At 30.1% G+C, this 19,539-nt stretch overlaps 2 protein-coding genes across 9 annotated transcripts; both read left to right on the top strand.

The window, feature by feature from the left end:
* The first annotated feature begins 933 nt into the window (after nt 1–933).
* On the top strand, nt 934–4,588 carry LOC105253189 (uncharacterized protein F21D5.5). Its single transcript, XM_011261047.3, has 8 exons — nt 934–1,114; nt 1,727–2,205; nt 2,380–2,625; nt 2,711–2,782; nt 3,098–3,379; nt 3,491–3,772; nt 3,882–3,943; nt 4,293–4,588. The coding sequence occupies exons 1-8, from the start codon at nt 973–975 to the stop codon at nt 4,414–4,416; spliced, it is 1,689 nt and encodes a 562-aa protein (XP_011259349.1). The 5' UTR covers nt 934–972; the 3' UTR covers nt 4,417–4,588.
* Nucleotides 4,589–4,679: 91 nt separating this feature from the next.
* On the top strand, nt 4,680–18,949 carry LOC105253188 (multidrug resistance-associated protein 4-like). 8 transcript variants are annotated; one of them, XM_025415174.1, is made up of 17 exons: nt 4,680–5,016; nt 9,893–9,986; nt 10,534–10,646; nt 11,259–11,369; nt 11,495–11,629; nt 12,121–12,325; nt 12,584–12,806; nt 12,889–13,533; nt 13,605–14,110; nt 14,478–14,759; nt 14,850–15,079; nt 15,360–15,892; nt 16,225–16,455; nt 16,539–16,876; nt 17,171–17,416; nt 17,684–17,986; nt 18,261–18,949. In XM_025415174.1, exons 3-17 carry the CDS (start codon nt 10,573–10,575, stop codon nt 18,399–18,401), a joined length of 4,203 nt encoding a protein of 1,400 aa, XP_025270959.1. In that variant the 5' UTR covers nt 4,680–5,016; nt 9,893–9,986; nt 10,534–10,572; the 3' UTR covers nt 18,402–18,949. The 8 variants fall into 8 exon arrangements, with proteins under 8 accessions (XP_025270959.1, XP_025270957.1, XP_025270958.1 ...); XM_025415172.1 differs by having other exon boundaries at nt 9,826–9,986; XM_025415173.1 differs by having other exon boundaries at nt 4,680–5,060.
* Nucleotides 18,950–19,539: the final 590 nt, after the last annotated feature.

The raw sequence follows: 19,539 nt of genomic DNA, 5'->3' as shown, positions 1-19,539 counted from the left end.
GTTTCAGATAGCTGCAGCAACTGGACATTCCCGCAAGCCTTCAACCATTTCAGAAATCTCTCTTTATCTTTTGCAGTTGGGAATAAGCGAAGTCTTAGGATATCTGATTTACAGCCTAATATTACACATTTCTTTTTGTGATACGACATATTATCTACAAACAGAAATCAAAATTAAAGCAGATAAACTCTTGTCACTGGATACAGAATACAAAATCTCTTATATGAAATTTATAATTGATTTTACAGTAATTGAAGAAAGTAATGAAGAATGTATAACAATAAATAAATCGGGGATTTTCAATAATATAATATGATATAAAATTTCAATAATATGATATAAAATAATGAGTCAACACCAACAATAAATAAAAACAAAAAACCATCTATTTTGACTTATTAAACTGTACTATTATTTTACATTAAATTACATTTATATTGCATTACTTTCTTCTATCATTTATTTACGCCGAAAACTTACTCAAAGAATCTCAAAGTATATCATTACGAAGTATTTTATTTATCCTGTAAATCCTGTTTACTCCTTGTTTAACTGCTTTGTTTTGCTACCTTTAATTATTCAAATATAAAGTATGTACATGTTATTCCTTACAGGTGTATCTTTTCTATTTTCATCTTTCCTGTTCTTTCTTCGAATGTTTTTTTTTTTAATTTTGAATTATATTTCCTATTTTTTTCGCAAGAAATGTAGTCATAAATACATGTATAAAGATCTGTTCGGATTGTCTTGTCAGCTGTTGTCAGCTGTTTATTTTGGTCGAAAAATTAACAGAGACTCAAACCCGGAATAAAATAGTTATCTACGATGCCGTAGGTAATTTACCGATGACTGAAATAAAAGATTACGATCGATAAGAGTTCACTTACCAATCGAAATAACAGCTTTAATGCAAGAGACGCTCGTTCCGAGGACTCTGAAGAGCTTCTCTTTGTCAACAGCATTGCTGTCGCGATGAGCGCGACTGTCAAGAGTTGTTATATACGTAAACTGGAAGAATCTTCATCGAATGTTTATTTGCCGGACAATACGCCAATTTTTGTAGGACGCTCGCCGGAAACCGGTATCGCGGACACAAAATGTTCTCGGCGACAAGGTTGCGTATCTGCGAAAATCTACCTTTCCTCTCTTTGCGTTACTCATAATCCGGAAAAAGGAGTTCGCTACACGTGACGAGTTCTTATCTCTGCGTGTTTTATGTTTATAAAAAAAGTAGCATGTTGATAAAACGTAAATAATAATGTTAAATGATTTATGTGCTTGTACCTTGATCCTTGATTGAAGGATCATTCATGAGTGATAGATTCACTGTTATATCGAGATTATGCCTTGTTAATTTGATATATCCGGTACATATAATTTTAATTTTAATTATAAAATATGTATCGATTAAAAATAATGATATAATAACTGAATAATAGAATTTTTATTGAATTGATGATTAATTAAAATAATTTGAAAGATTCTTTATTTTATTAAACTTAATTTTTTAAATTCTTTATAAGATTAAGTAATTGCTCCTAATAAGGAGAAAGCACAAAAAATATAAATAATAAAGTTCAAGAATAAGAAGAAATACAAAATGAATACAAGAAAATTGTTTAATACAGTCTAACTATTTGTAACGTCATGTCTCTCATCTTTTTTCTGTCAAGTACTTTATGCTTTAATTTGCAAGTTAATAAGTGCACTAATGTATTTTCAATAGTTCGTTTATGCGCAAACTATGCAGAAGCCATTGTCACAGTCCAACAAGTTGGCGAGCATGCTTGTGGTTTCAACGGTTTTAAAACTCAGAAGAATGTAAGGTTTGTAGCAAGACACAACGATCGCTTAGAGCTGTTGTATGGCAAGTATGTCTATGAAGTTGAATTCAATCCACCACAAAGTGTGAAGAATTTTGCATTGAGGAAAAGATCTTACGAACTGGAAGCAGATGAGACTGAACATAGAACAAAAATGTTAAAGCTAAATAATCACTCCAATAAGGAAGTAAAAAATGACAGAGAAGAAGGAGAAAAATCAACTTTGGATGATGTTTGTTTCAACCAGAAAGCACTCACTGCTGAATGTAGCACATTCTCTGAAAGAAGCAATAATGATTCAAGTGCATCAGCAAAATGGGACAGTATTGATCATGGAAAATTATTAATTTATACACCATCATTTGTTCAACATCGATCAAAAGTAATTTTCATTATTATAATATTTATAACTTTTAATTAATAACGATTATTCTGTTACAAATATAAAGTATTAATATGTTATTATATGTTATTATAAATATAATATGCACATATATTTAAGATTTTAAAAGAATTTTATGCAAACAGTGATAGTAAAATTAAATTTTAATTTTAGATAGCTGCATATGATATGGATGGTACTTTAATAAAAACCAAATCTGGCTTGGTATTTCCAAAGAATTGTAACGATTGGCAACTGCTATATCCTGATGTACCTAGTAAATTGAAGCAGTTGCATACAAATGGATACAAAATAGTAATTTTCACAAATCAAGCTGGGCTTAGCACTGGCAAAATTAAGATCAGTGATTTTAAACTTAAGATCGAAAATATCGTGCGAAAAATCAGTGTCCCCATTCAGGTATGATATCATAGTTATAATATCAGTTAAGATAATTTCAGTTTTAGGTCAATAAATATATTGCTCCATTACTTATTCCTTCTAGGTTTTTATTGCCGTAGGAAAAAGTATTTATAGAAAACCAACAATTGGTATGTGGGAATCATTGGAAAAAGAGGTATGTAATTATATATATAAGGCATCTTTTGGAAGAGTGTTTATAATGAATTAAAAATTATAATAAATTAAAAGGTTTAGAAATTATAAAAGTTTTCCTCTTTTGTCATATCTACGGAGACAAAAAAGAATTTATTTCTTCTAGAGATATTTCTCTATATATATATATACTGTACATTTCTATTATTAATTTATCTTTTTTACTTTATTAAAAGATAAGATTAATTTTAATTTTTCATCATATTATAAATAATTTTATCAAATTTTTTTAATTCTTTCATTTTTTAATATGCTACATTTATAACATTTATTATAGTTGCAGAATGAAAATATTACAATCGACAAAGCTAATTCATTCTACGTCGGCGATGCTGCTGGTCGGCCAAAGAATTGGGCTCCGGGAAAGAAGAAAGATCATTCAAGTGCGGATCGATTAATGGCATTGAATGTGGGTATTAAATTCGAGACACCAGAAGAACACTTTTTGAAACACAAAGCACCTCCTTACGAATTGCCCAAATTCAACTCGAAAAATCTTTCGCAAAATGACGATGTGTGCAAACCTGCGAATGCGAAATTAATGTTGCAACAGCAAGAGGTGAATACTGAAAAAAATTGTATTATTAAAGATATCTGATTTTTAATCAAAAATAAAATTTTTGATTATATTTCCACATGTATTATCATTATTATTTTTTTTTTATAACAGATGATACTTATGGTCGGTAGTCCGGGCTCTGGAAAATCGCATTTTGCGAAGAATTACTTGAAGGAATATGGACATGTCAACAGAGATACTTTAGGCAGCTGGCAAAAATGCATTGCTGCAGTCGAACAATATTTAAATCAAGGAAAAAGCGTAGTTATAGACAATACTAATCCTGATCCTACCTCAAGACAAAGATATACAGAGATATCCAAGAAACGAAACATTCCGATTAGATGTTTTATTATGACGACAAGTATGGAGCATGCAAAGCATAATAATAAGGTAATTGTGTATAAAATTGATTCTTTTTTTATAAATTCCTTTGTAAATTATATTTTATGTGTTATTGTATCTCTCATTATTGTATACGATCTAAATATCTTTTGTACAGTTTCGCGAGTTAACTGATCCAAGCCATGTTCCGGTCAGTGAGATCATTATAAATTCTTATATGTAAGTGGATTTTATGCATATATATTTTTTATTGTTATATATTTCTTTTTCTTAGTACGCACATATTCTTCCATAAAATCATGTATAAAAACAAAGTATATAGTAATTACAATCGAGCTTTAGTATGTTTTTTTTTCATTAAATTATATTTTTTAATTTATATTTCTTTCAATCTTTATTTCTATTCTAATAACTTGACTGTCAAAATTAAAAGAAAAATTAAGAATAAACATAGACACATAAGTTAATTTGATCTCAATGAAAAGGCTTACAAAAATTTATTTTATCAGTTAATGTATTTAACATTCAATATTTAATAATATCAAGATTGTATCTGTCTCATATGTAGGAAAAATTATGTGCCACCAACTTTGGAAGAAGGATTCAAGGAAATAGTGGAAATCAATTTTATTCCAAATTTTCGTAATGAGCAGGATCGAAAGCTCTACGAAATGTACTTACTCGAAAATTGAACTATGTGATTTAAATTCATGCTTGAACAGATAATTAATTGCATCTAATATAAATTTAAATTCGCTTTTATCGCGCACTTATTTTTAATATAATAATTCCAGCATTAATTGTGATTCATTTACAAGCCATGATCCTTTAAAATCATTAAAATATCGGTAAAATACCAATGTAAAACATCATAAATTTACATTTATAAATTTCACAATTTATCAAAATGTTGATAAAAATATTAAAATGAGCAATCTCTTTAATTTTCTACTCCAAACTATGATTACATTCCGAAAAATATCCGAAAAATATGGAGGTCTTACGACCTAGGCCTACGAAGCTAAAGCGGGAATTTCTCTTGGAGATTCTCCCCTCTTTAAGTTCCCCTGTAACTGGTATCCCCTTAGTTCTTGGCTGAGCGGTCGACGATTGCATGTGAAAGTGGCGTGACGCTCGATGCAGACTCAGTGTCCGCGCAGACGTCGTCGTGGCCAGTTGTTTTTCTTCGTTGTACGTTTGTATACAATACGTGTGTAAGTTGATGAGTGCGACGAATCTGTGTAGCAAGAGCAGTGTGAAGAAGCCACGTGTACAACGAACCATCCATAAGAGTACGATGAAAAAAAGGACGGACAAAATCATCGATTAGATGAGGGTCGAGCTTTAATCTCGATCGAAAGAATATTTAATTAGCACAGCATCTGTTGTTATGCTTGAAAGTGACGCGAATCATTCTTTATCGGTCCCTAATGCTCGCGAAGCTTGCCAAAAATAGTTGTGTCATTTCTTGTTGTAAACTATGAGAAAGAGAGAGTAGGAAATACTTTAGTAGTAGATTATAACATGGTTTGATAATATATATCTAGTTATAATTTAATTCAAAGATAGCAATGATACAGTTTGGAGCATTCTAACACATTGTGTTAAAATATTAACTTTTATGATATTTTCAGTTCCAAATTACGATATTTTTTTAATGATATTTTTAGTCGCGTAAATGTACTTCTCTAAAAGGATAATATACATATTGCTATCGTATTTTAAAAGCCGTCTCTTTGATAAGAAATATACATGCGTTTATTCATCATGTTTCCTAGGTCGATATTTTGCTACATATTGAGATATATATATATATATATATATATATATATATATATGTACTAATTTCTTCTTTAAATAAATTACTTTTGTTCGAATTTTATTTCAGTACTTTTGATGAGATTATAATCATGCTACGAAAATAAAGATATGAAGGATAAGTATAGAATGTTATCAACAATTCTCTAGAACGTTTGGACCTTCTCCAACTTTCCGTTAATCTGGAGAAAAATCGACTCCAGACTTCTTTAAAAATTATATGTGAGAGAAAACGCGTGATCTTTGATATATTTTACATATATTTATATATGTTTATAGAATTATAAATAATATATATATTCGTTTAAAATAATTTAATTAAAAAATTTTCTTTGTTCAAGAAAGAGAATATAATTATAAGATTATTAATTATCACATTATTATTATTATTATATTACTGCTATTATTAATATTACTAGAATATAATTATTATTACATGCGTCTGAAACACCCATTGTATTAATTGCGCTCGCAGTCAGTTTGAGCATAATTTTCTGCTGGACGCATTTCGTTCTCATATATTATACGTCACGGAAGAGTTACATTATGACTCAAGTCACTTTGCAAAAAATGTATTATTTATGATATGTCATCCACTTAGTGTCTTAAAATATTCGACACCAAATTTATCGCTAAAATAAAAAATACATTATGCTGAATATTTATTTGAGCATATTATTGAATATATTATATTTGCTTTAAAGAGATCCTTGATAATTTAATTTATTAATTCTCAGATTTTGATTTGTGCCAAAAATTTTTATCTGTGATTTGTTAATCAATAATCAAAGTGTTTAAAAATAAAAAAGTTTGATTGACAAAGTATATATATATGTTTGCAAAAATAATTAAATATATAAATTATCTTAAAAGAAAAATAAATTATATGTTTCATAATTTAAGATAAAAATTGTTGTAAGTACACGTTGTACATTATGCTCCTCTTTTCCGAAGAAGTTAAAATGACAAAGAGAATCTGAAAAGAATAAGACTTACTATGATAACAATACGAGGTAAATAAACTATTATAACAATGCGAAAAGTGTTTGCTGTATAGATTACTACGCATATAAATATGATTTATGTATAAGAATTTATTTTCATGTAAATTTCCATCAATCCACGTGTGATATGAAAACGTAAACGTAACGACATTCTTTTTTTTACGAGCAACTTCTTTTGCTTTGCTGTGAAAGGATAGATTTAAAACAAATTTAAACAGAATCTTAATTTCTTCTCTCTATTTCTTTATCTCTCTATGTCTCTTATTTCTATATATTTGAATATAAAGAAAATTATTCAGATGTACAAATAATATGCTTCACACCAGCTAGTCCACATGTGTCTTTGAAAATTGAATTTAGAAAACTTGTACAGGTTTAATACGTGATTCTCAGTTCTTGTTCTTATTGTTAGTCACTTTCAAATATTGACTATTGATAAGACACAAATCTATTTATCACGTGCGACATGTATCACTGTACGTATTCCTTCTCGTTTGTTATTCAATGTTTTCCGTGCTCTAATTTTTGATACTTGGATTTTCTTGAGATTTTTAAACGAGAAAAGGCATTCTTGAATCTGCAAATGAATTTTGAAAATATTTCGAATTGCGGATTTTACAAAAAAAAATTCAATTTATAACAAATATTGGAATTTAAAAAATTTCCTACTTATGTGCATATATATTTGTTCTTTTTTTCCCTTAACAAAAATCCTTCATGATACTTTTATTCCTTATCATGTTACATTTTCAACATTTTCCTAAAAAAATTTTAATGGAACAATTATTTAATTTAGAGCAAATATCTGCACTTATATAAATAACGTTTTCTTATTAAATGGTTGAATCTCGGCGGGAAAGATAAATTTCTGAAAAATTTTTTTCTGACAATGAATTGAGAATTGTTTTTTCAAGATTAAAAAAGTCGCGATGTATTTTAGTTGCTTTACAAAATCGCTTGTTCAGTTACGCTAAATATGAGTCATGATCAGGCTGTGTTTCAATAAAGATTACGTGTCATGCGTCGCTGAACAATGGAGTAGCGAGATTCTCTAATGTCTAAAAAAGCGAGTCGGAATGCAATCAGTCGAATAGTGAATTAAATATTTATATATACCAAACGAAAAGATGAATCGGAATGCATTCGTTCGATTAATTCGTTAAATATTTATATATATATAAATAAATAAATATAAATACTTAGCTCTCGCACGCTATTACCAGACTGCGTACGCTAGCAGCACGCAACTACAGCTGACAGCTGAGCGGATATGTGAATGGAAGCGTAGTGTGAGTTCGACGCCTGCGCACTATGATTACACTCACATGTCCGCTCAGCTGTCAGCTGTAGTTACGTGCTGCTGGCGTACGCAGTCTGATAACAGCGTATAATTCGTTAAATATTTATATATATAAATAAATAAATATAAATATTTATATATATAAATATTTAACGAATTAATCGAACGATTGCATTCGGCTTGCCATTTTACTCGCCGCGTTACAGTGAATATCGCGCGAGAGGCAGACAACATGCGCGACGTCGTGCACGATTTCGACCGTCCGCGCACAGATGAAAAACGGCCAATTTATATCTCGACTTCCGGACGCGATAGCGATTTCGTTCTTTTTGCATAAAATTCTACACCATTTCGCGGCACTACCGTTTAAATCTCATCCCGATCGCCCGAGGAGCGGCTGACTTACAGTGAATATTCGTAGCGCGCGGCGACGAGAGTCGTCCCACTATATATATATATTTCGGATTCTTCTTATCACAAATATTTCTCTTTTGATGAAATAATTATTTTTTTTTCTTTCTTCGATCCGCAAATTTAATAAGTTTTAAAAGCAGAATTGGTTTTAGCTGCAAACTTGATTTCCTTCCATATAGAACTTTGAATGTTTCTCTACATTATAGATATAACTATTTTGCGACAAAAGGAAATGAAACGGAAAGTTTTATAAATACAAATCATAAAAATTCCTATTATTTTTAGATATATAATTTAATTTTGCAATTAATATTTTTAACTATTTTCTTCATTTTTCCATATTATATGTAGAAAATATTTTGAGGAGTTTTATTTGATCTTAAAGTATAAACTTAGAAAACGAAATCCTTAAAATAATGGGTAATAAACAAGTTAATTCTGAGAGAGTATTTTAATTACCGGAAGCAGTTGAGAATGCATTAACGTAAATATACGCAAATGCGATAGTTTATCCATTATAAGGATTTTAAGGATTACCACTTTTCTTCTTACATTGTTTATTTCTAGTCAATGACAGATAAGCTTTGTATTTTCCGCATTAGTTAAGTCTAAGCGGATTTTCCCTCATTAAATATTAATATTTAGTACACAATATTAATTAAAAACATATTTTTACATTTGAATGAGGAAAAGTTATAGCTATATAAGTCTCAAAGAGTTTTAACACTTAATTTATGATATATGTGTGACGTTTTTAATTTTCGAACGCAAAATGTTTGATTGAATAATAAAATCATTGATAATTGATAACTAAATGATAATTAAATAATTATTAGTAAATTTAAATCTATAATCTTTTAATTCATGTTTTGTAATTTATAATTTTACAATATTCTTTAATTTTTTCTCTCAGTTTTAAGTTTAATTTACAAGTTGTTTAATTTTAATTTTAATTTTTTCATATATATATATATATATATATATATATATATATATATATATACAGGATGTATCAGAGTGACTGTAACAGCAGTTTTTTGAGGAAGCATTTTAAAGAAAAATGTTTCATACAAAAGTTGTAGGTCTTAAAATAACCTATTTAATGATGATCATATCACTTTGACTTTGAATAGAAAATATAAAAATATGATTGCATCTATTAATAATTAGTTATATATAAATGACAATGATTGACATATTGTTTTATTTGAAAGGAAAGTATCTATGAATTTGTAAATAAGTACTAATAATATAATTATATATGTTATTGTTATGTGTGCTTAAAATGCTTATGTGTGTGTGTGTGTGTGTGTGTGTGTGTGTGTGTGTGTGTGTGTGTGTGTGTGTGTCTAGCATAAAAACAAGATTTTTTATTGAATCGTCGATCGCAAATTTATGATGAGCGTACATTTTAATTGCATTTTATTATTTATACGATAAATGCGAGTTATTGCATGACCTTCTATGCTATTTGAGAAATGACACAGCAGGCAAACACAATTCGCGTGTAGTTAGATAAGATGGAGAGAGTGTAAGCGAATGATGCAAGTTTCTTCTTTAAACAGATAGACATACTCGAAAAGTTCACATTCAAATCCTGGACTGACAAACCGATCATTCTTCTTTCCTTAGAATTGAACACGTTACGGATCGTTTCGGTTCGCCTATTTTTTTCTACTACGACTGGCAATTAGCAGAATTAAAAAAAAATAACATAAAAATACTAGTAAGTTGAAATATTTTTACAAATTTTTTCATCTGAAAATGATTAATAAAACTGAATTAATATTTAAATATTATCTATGTACATTTTACGTAGTTATTACACATAAGAGTAATAGTAATGTCAATTATAATTATGATTTGTACATCTGTATACGTCTAATAAATATAATTATTATTATTTAATTATTATTTAACAATTATTAGAGAGAATCACTGAGACTCACTTTCCCTAGAAATCGTAAAAAGGTATTCGAAGATAAATATCGAGTAGTGATTGATATCTTACTTTTTCAAGAGAATCATTGAAGATTCGCAAAATAAATAGATATATCATCAATTGATCATAGAAACTGATATCAGCAAAAGAAAGTGATAAAACGCGAAGTGTTAATTTCGATGTGATTAAAATCACGCGAAGAGATCGCGATTGATACTCTTGATATCAAAAGATGTTAATTTTCATGTCAATTTTCAGTTCATTATCGCATTTGATGCTAATTAAAGAGAGTATATTAATTTGATAAGCTAATCGATTGTGATTTTTCAAGTGATAATTTGCGGCAAGTTAATGCTGCGTGTAAGGACTGATGGATTCAACGAAAATCAAATCGAAACCAAATCCAAGAGAAAAGGCGAGCATTGTATCGATATTACTATGGTGGTAAGTTGTGCAACTTCTCGAATAAATTAAAATTTATCAGACTTTTCATAAGACTCCATATAATTTAAAGCTATTCAATTTGTTTAAAGCTATTCCATTCGTTTAAATATTTAAAAAAATATTTATAAATTAAAATATTTAATGCGTTTGGATATCGGTATATTTGCATATTTAACATTTGATAATAATCATGCATCAATATTAAGATATTCGTTAGCAAAATATTTTCATTAAGATAAATTCATTAATATATTATTATATTTATCCTAAATGATTGAATCTCAATATTAATTATATTAAAGTTATGTGGCATGTAAAATTGCTTTCTATCACGTCAAAGTAAACCTTCTCACGCAAATTTATTTTCTATTTGAAAATTACTTTGCATTTGTCGAGAAAAAACGATTAAGTTAGATTGTTATGCTAGTTCATTTTCAAATTATGTGACCTTCCTAACATAAATTTCTAATCTTTCAATTTTGATTCTTAATTTCATTTCATTATTATCATTTATTTGTATGATTACATACAACATATCGATTTTTAATTTAACATACCATTTTTGCTATAAAATAACTTAATTAAATCATTTCTTTTATCGAATCATATCAGGTGGACTATCAGTTTATTCAAGACAGGATACAAAAAAATTTTAGAATTAGAAGACTTGTTTGATCCTTTGAAAGTCGACCGATCGAATCTACTCGGAGATCGATTAGAAAAGTAAGTGTTGGGGTCATATGCCAGGAAATAGGAGAAGATATTTCGATGATTTTTTGATCCTTCTTTTCTTTCTTCATTAAGATACAGTAATAATAATAATGCGTAGGATATTGATATGTTTTCAGACGATGGAAAATCGAGTTAGAAAAATCGAAGAAATGGAAACGCAGTCCGAGTTTGCTGAAAACCATTTTCCACACATTCGTGTGGGAGTACTTCCTACTCGGAATGATGCAGATACTCAACGAATTTGTGATAAGGTATTAATGATTAGATAATCTATTTTAGTGAAAAATAACGCATTTGATAGTTAATAATTTGTTGCTTTTTTTAGAGAGATTTGCTTATAGATAAAATTAACGATAATTTAATGACTTTAAAATTATTTCTTTATATGCAGAAAACTTAGGAAGATTTGAGAGAGATTTAAATAGAATAATAAAATATTTGAAACAATTCCTAGGAAAATATTTAAGACATAACTGAAAGATTTAAAATATAAGATATTTTAAATGCACATGTGTTTCCATAAAATGATAATATTGAAATATAATGTTATAAAAACTAATTGCAAACATTAATAATTACTATAATCTCTCTCTCTCTCTCTGATATTATATATAATATATAAAATTAAAATAAAATATATTATATCATATTAAATATATTATATAATAATAAAACATATTATACATATGTATTACTCTGATAGTCATTCAGATTCTAAAAGATTAATGTGCGAAATTCGTAGATTGGGCACACCGTTGCTGCTGGGTGGTCTCTTACGCTATTTCCGGAAGGACTCGGGTGAAACATACGAGAATGCTCTATGGTACGCGGCTGGAATATGCATGATGTCCGGCGTAAATGTTATAAGCGTTAATCAATCCATTTTCGGTGCTTATCATGTCGGCGCCAATGTCCGCGTGGCCGTCTGTTCCGTGGTATACAGAAAGGTCGGTTATGAAGCAATCTTATTTGTTTTGAAGCAATTTATGTAAAATATCTGTCTGAAAATGAAAAAATATAACGGAATATGAAAGAAGAAAAAGTTTCAAATTCTTTTGCTGATAACATCACAAACTAACACTCTAGCATTCACTTATGTCATGCATAAATTAGCGTCAAATGTTTTTGAATCGCATTTTATTTCGTCCCATAATCCATCAATTAACATTTGAATCATGTAACAATATTTTACATTTGTTTCGTAGGCTCTGCGTCTGAGCAAGACTGCTCTGGGCGAGACAGCACCAGGCAAAGTGGTCAATCTGGTGGCCAACGATGTCAGTAGGTTCGATCTCGTTTCCATTTTGATCCATCACATGTGGTCGGCACCTTTGTCCGCCCTGATAGTGGCTTACATCTTGTATCAGGATGTCGGCTATGCTGGTCTCATCGGTATCGCCGCTATCTTTGTGGTTGTGCCGATCCAATGTGAGTCTTTCGTCCATCATGATTGATTAAAAAATAATTTCTATTTGTATAAATCCTTCATCACCTATTCTCATAATTTTAGCTTACACCGGCAAGCTATCGTCCAAATTCCGTCTCCAGACAGCTATTAAAACGGATGAACGAGTTCGGCTGATGGACGAGATTATTTCCGGCGTGCAGGTGATCAAAATGTATGCTTGGGAGAAGCCGTTCTGCGCAATGATCGAGTTGGCGCGCAAGCTCGAGCTACGAGTGGTGACCAAGAGCTCGTACATCCGCGGTATCTACATGACCTTCAGTCTCTTCACGACTCGGATGGCGCTTTACTGCACTCTCGTAACCATGCTCATGTTCGGCAACGAGCTCACCGTCGACAAGGTCTTTGTCGTTTCGTCTTGCTTCAACGTTCTTGCACAGACTATGTCTGGTATGTTTGTGCGCGGCATTGCCGAGCTGGCCGAATGTATGGTGGCTATACGCAGACTCCAAAGTTTCCTCCTCTTTGACGAGTTCCAGGACAACAGCATCTCGAAGACATCCTCCAACTATGTTAATCTTTCTTCAAACATGCAAACCTACAAACAGGAAGGCAAACAAGATTTGCCTTTTATCGATGATGATGTGGAAGATTATCAAAGTTTAAATGAACATAATAATTACAAAAAGCAGGACGGACTAACGACTGTCGCTACCGACTTGTTAAAGAATACCACTAATTTTATTCAAGGTAAGTTTGCGAAATAAAGCGTTTTGTTGATGTATTTGTCGAATTAGCGAAAAAAATTTTATTATTTGCAGAAGAAAAGCGATTATCCACGTGCAACGATGACAGTTGTGCCATCAACATGATCAATGTAACTGCCAAGTGGGAGGATAAACAGTCGCAAAATACCTTGGAGAATTTGAATCTGGAGATAAAGAAAGGCAAGTTGTATGCTGTAATTGGCATGGTAGGTAGTGGCAAAAGTTCCCTTTTGTCTGCGATTTTGAGTGAGATCACTCTGACTGAAGGTCAGATTAAGCTCAATGGCAAAATCAGCTATGCCAGCCAGGAAGCCTGGGTGTTTAGTGCCTCCGTTCGACAGAACATACTCTTTGGTCAGGTTTATGAGCGCTATCGATATCAGAAAGTAATTAAAACTTGCGCTTTGGAACGTGACTTCAAGCAGTTCCCGCAAGGTGATCAGACTATCGTGGGTGAACGTGGTAGCTCATTGTCTGGTGGACAAAAGGCCAGGATCAATTTGGCCAGGGCTTTGTACAGACAATCGGACATTTACCTGTTGGATGATCCTTTAAGTGCGGTAAGCAACTTCTAAAAAAGTCTGTAATTTTCGTCTTTTCGTGTGTATAATGATTATATATATAATATAAAATTTATAATTTTTAAAAATGAGCTTTTTATGGCTCTTTTCAATTCTGTAAATTTTAAAAATTAAATTGTAATGATCAAACATAACAATCATAACGATAAAAATAATAATAATAATATGTATATATTATTGTCCTGATTAATTTCTGGTATTATTTCGATTTTTTCTTTTTGAAAGTGAACTTTATCAATAAATTAAAAACATAACAATTTCATGAATAAAATTAATTAAATAATTTTGAACTTTAATACTAATTTTAATACTTATGTAAGGAATTTTTTACCTGGTAAAAATCTAGGTCGATGCGCACGTCAGCAAACATCTATTTCAAGAATGTATTCAGAGATATTTAGCCGGAAAGACGAGGATCTTGGCGACGCATCAGTTGCAATACATAAAGGGAGTGGACGCTATTATATTACTTGAACAAGGAAAAATAAAATACTTTCCGAATTATCAAGATTTATTGGAATATCGACCCGAGTACGGAGTACTCGTGGCAGCGGAGAATGAGACCGACGAATCGTCTTTTGAAAAAACTATAAGTATAAGACGAAAATTCTCTTCTGCGAGTAATAGAGTAAGTAAAAATATACAGATATACAGATAACATTATAATAACATCTAAATGAAAAAAGAATATATATTGCTGAACAAATTTATTCGATAGAGTCGTACTCCGGAAGCCAGCAGCGGCGGTACAGATGATGAAGAAGAGGACGAAAATGAGGAACAATTAAACGACGGTATGGAAGGGACGTCACGTGGTTTAGTTAAAGGTTCTATATTTATTAAGTTCTTCCAAACTGGTGCCAATTTATACATGGCCTCCATTGTTCTGTTCCTGTTTATCGTCACGCAATTTATTGTCAGTCTCAGCGACTACTTTGTGCCTTTCTTGTAAGCATCTATAAAAAGAAGTCTCTAAAAAAGTTAAAAGAAAATAATTATTTTAATATTAAATCTCTTCACTTCATTTTTATTTTAAATCCGTTTTATTTCTCCTTCTTACAAATATATAAATCACTTAATGCATATTAACTCCTTACGCACATTTAATATAAATTTAATGTACGTTTAATATAAATTTTCATTAACATTAAGTAGACATATTATTTTATCTATCAGTAGGTAATTTTTAAATTTTTTTCTTAAATAATTTTTTAATTTCTTTTCACAGTGTCAGTAAGATAGAAACACAAAAATATCTAACCAAACTACACAGTCAGAATCAAACAGATGATACTTACGAGAATATAACGAGAAATCATTTAGATATTGTCTCGAATGACGCGGATATGTCGAAAATAATGATTTACGTCTACATCTACACAGGCATTGTGCTGAGTATTTTTGTTATTGGTATCTCCAGATCGCTGTTCTTTTATAAGACGTGCATGATGTGCAGTCAGCGTCTGCACGACATGATGTTTAGTGCATTAATTCATACGGGAATGCGATTTTTTGATACTAATCCTAGCGGTAGGATCTTAAACCGGTTCTCGAAGGATATGGGCACTATCGATGAAATATTACCCAAGGCATGCCTAGATGCCGGACAGATAATCATGTTGATGTTCGGTTCGCTGATAGTCACCTGTATAATTAATCCCATCTTTTTGGTGCCTATTGTGTTCATCAGCATAATATTTTACTGGATTCGCAAGGTTTATCTTAAAACTAGTAAAAATATCAAGCGGCTAGAAGGAATGTGTATGTTTATCTTTCTTCACTTAATCTATTCCCTCTCTTTCTTAAAAACTTATTATAAAATTTTTATTATTTATTGTTTATTTTATATCTACTTATTAAATACTTATAAACTCTTATTATTATTTAATTTATATAAAAATCAAAGTCTTTTTAATTCGTTTCATTTTACAAAATGCTTTGATAATACTTTATTCACTTGATTTAAATTTTATAATATCAATCTTTTTTAGTTAAGTATTTAGATTCATTTTTAATTGACTTTCCAATGCTTTTATGAAATATTTTTTGATATTTTTCGAGATCTTATAAGATATTCTTTTCGTGTGTTTCAGCGCGCTCGCCAGTATTTACTCATCTAAATGCTACATTGAACGGTTTGACAACTATCAGAGCGTACTGCACTCAAGATGTACTCAAACAGGAATTCGACAAATTACAGGATGTACATACATCTACCGTTTATGCGTATATCGTGACTAGCGCGGCTGTTGGATTCATTCTAGATGTATTTTGTTTTATTTTCATTTCTCTCGGCACCTTCAGTTTTTTGCTATTCAATCAAAGTAAGCATTTTTCTTAATCAAGTCCTGAAATTCATCTATAAACTGCTCTATTTATAAAAACTTTGATTATTGTTTTATTTCAGCATTTTCTGGTGGCGAAGTTGGATTGGCTATTACTCAGATAATGGGAATAACATGGATAATTCAATGGGGAATGCGACGGAGCGCCGAGGTAGCTAATCAGATGATGGCGGTGGAACGCGTGCTCGAATATGTTCAACTTGCGCCAGAGCCGAAGTTGAGAAATAGAGGGACATACTTGAAGAAGAAAGACAAGGAGAATCTGGTATTGCCGGACAATGCACCCAAACGATGGCCCGAAAAAGGTAGCGTCGTGTTCAGGGATGTTTATATGCGTTACGCGGACGAGGATCCGCATGTTCTTAAGGGTTTGAATATAGTGATCTACCCCGGAGAGAAGGTACGAAGATTTTATGGAAAAATATTTTTTTTCTCAGAAGAAATTCTGTAAAAAAGATAATAATTAAGCGGAAAGAAAGCACTACATTCTCTTTAAAAAACTACAAAATTAATTTTTAATATCAAGTATTTTTCAAAAAATTTTTTAATTTCCTTTTAATCCAAATTTTTAATTGTCAACGAAATGAAAAGTAAATATGAAAGTAATATATATGTATAAAATAAATATATATTAATATAAAAATATTAAAAATAATTAAGAATATTACAATTACATTTTACATATTACACGTAGATTGGCATCGTGGGAAGAACTGGTGCCGGAAAATCATCTTTAATATCAGCTCTATTTCGATTAGCGAAAGTGGAAGGAATCATTGAGATCGATGACATAGACACGGGATTGATTGCCTTGGAAGATTTGCGACGCAAAATATCTATCATCCCTCAAGATCCTGTATTATTCTCAGGTACTTTGAGACGCAATCTGGATCCTTTCGATGAATTCCCCGATAAGGATTTGTGGGAAGCACTTGAAGAGGTTTGATCAACATTTTTAATTTGAAAGCAAAATTGTAATTAACAAGATAATTTTGCAACATTCACAGATATTTCAATTCTGTGTTTCAAGGTTTTAAAGTCCCAGAATCTTATAATTTCAAGTTTTATTCAAGTGTTTTTCTAAAATCTTCCCAAAATTCATTCAAACTTTAAAACTCTAAAGTTCCAAAGCATCTTATTGAATAAATATAATTATATTATATTGTGTAATTATATATCTATTTCGCAATGTATATATATATTTTAGGTTGAGTTGAAAGATGCGGTCGGCATTAACGGGAATGGTTTAGAAAGTCGCGTGTTTGACAGAGGTAGCAATTACAGTGTCGGTCAGAGACAATTAGTATGCTTAGCGCGAGCTATTTTGAGAAACAATCGTATATTGATGCTGGATGAAGCGACCGCGAACGTCGATCCTCACACCGATGCACTGATTCAACGCACTATTAGGAAAAAGTTTGCGACTTGCACAATGCTTACGGTGGCGCATCGATTAAACACCATAATGGATAGCGATAAGGTTCTAGTGATGGATAAGGGTCATATAGTTGTAAGTATAACTTATTACCTGGAAAATGTATTGCATTTATCCAATTTCTTTTCGAAAAAACCGAAATCTTAGGGCATTTTATATTTCGAGTTTCTCATTACATTGTTTTATACTATAGTGCTAAATATATAATCCATCTATTCGTGCATGATAATCATAATGTATTTAATTTCAAATATTTGATTAATAATAATATGATTTATTCTCTAATAATCGGAATGAAAGATGGATGTAATTATAAAATTATAATTTATAATGGGAATTTCTCTGATAGGAATATGATCACCCTCATATGTTACTGCAAAACAGCTACAGTCAATTCAGTTCGTTAGTAAGAGAAACCGGTCCAGGCATGTGTGATCAACTTATCAAGGTAGCTAAGCAATCATATTTAAACAAATATGGTAAAACATAACGAAACATACGAATCTTTTAAGAATAAATCTTTGTTAATTGAATTTTTTTTATGTTTCCGCTTTTCACACTCAAGGTAAAAGCACATGTCTATGATATATTTGTAAAACAAAAAGAACAGAAAGAATATATAATAAAGAATACATATATTATTACATTTACATGCAGACGAATTTCACTTATATTTCCAGAAGCTTAAAAGAATATATTGTACGACTTTCTTCGGAATATTCTTATGTAATCGTTTCTTGCCCAGAATATTATAATTTGCGATGTTAATATGTATCTAGAACGTTTACAGAAAATTATATTTTTTTATGTCATTTACTTAATGATTGTTTCGTTAAATTATTCTCGCCAGAATGTCAAGTTCTTCCATAATGTGTCGTAGTACTATTATATTTTCCTATTTTATGCGTTTTTACTTATACACTTTTAGAAATCATAAATATCTTTAAATCTCTTATAGTAAAGTGTAACTTAGTCAACTTAGCTTGTGTTAACTTAAAATGAATTGAGACAATGACATAAAACAAGGTTTATTTTGAAAAGGATTATATATCTAAGATAATATTTACACACTGTAAATATTTGATCATTACTTTAATATTCAGCATATGTTTATTTCGAATAAAAAAATATCTGGTTTGACGATTGAAATTGCAATATAATATCACAATGTGAATTTAACAATTTAAACAAATTTATTTTATAACTTAGTCAATAATATATTTATCGAAAATATTTGATATTTCTTGAAAATAATAGCTAAAATATAATTGTAATTATATAGAATTTTAAAATTATATCGATTTCTCTCTCAACATCGAGGAGGAAAAAATTTTATTTTATTTTATTTTATTTTTATTTTCTTTCAGTACTGAGTTTAATACAAAATTTAATGTAAAATATAATTTGAAATAATGCAAAATAATTTATTAGATGAAATAATTTATTACACGAAAATGTGCAAAATATACGTATAATATAAAATTTGATAAAAATTTTTACATAGTCTAGACAAGACTGATTAGTAATAATTAATTACGCGGCATTTATTATTAATAATCGATATGCAGTAATAGAATTTAATAGATTTTGTGTAACGTAAATGATCGTGATCAAAAGAATCATTAATA

The sequence above is a fragment of the Camponotus floridanus genome, unplaced genomic scaffold, assembly GCF_003227725.1.
Source record: "Camponotus floridanus strain SB8 unplaced genomic scaffold, Cflo_v7.5 scaffold99, whole genome shotgun sequence".
Taxonomy (NCBI): Eukaryota; Metazoa; Arthropoda; class Insecta; order Hymenoptera; family Formicidae; genus Camponotus; species Camponotus floridanus.
The sequence above is the reverse complement of the archived record's forward strand: the minus strand, read 5'-3'. Positions and strand labels throughout refer to the sequence as shown.

Bases quoted from the DNA above. Each gene is read 5' to 3' on its own strand.
- LOC105253189 (XM_011261047.3), top strand. From the start codon at position 973: ATGAGCGCGACTGTCAAGAGTTGTTATATACGTAAACTGGAAGAATCT. The intron at 1,115-1,726 runs GTTGCGTATCTG...TATTTTCAATAG, and splicing joins AAAATGTTCTCGGCGACAAG to TTCGTTTATGCGCAAACTAT. The intron at 2,206-2,379 runs GTAATTTTCATT...TTTTAATTTTAG, and splicing joins TTGTTCAACATCGATCAAAA to ATAGCTGCATATGATATGGA.
- LOC105253188 (XM_025415174.1), top strand. From the start codon at position 10,573: ATGGATTCAACGAAAATCAAATCGAAACCAAATCCAAGAGAAAAGGCG. The intron at 11,370-11,494 runs GTAAGTGTTGGG...ATATGTTTTCAG, and splicing joins CTCGGAGATCGATTAGAAAA to ACGATGGAAAATCGAGTTAG. The intron at 17,987-18,260 runs GTAAGTATAACT...TTTCTCTGATAG, and splicing joins TGGATAAGGGTCATATAGTT to GAATATGATCACCCTCATAT.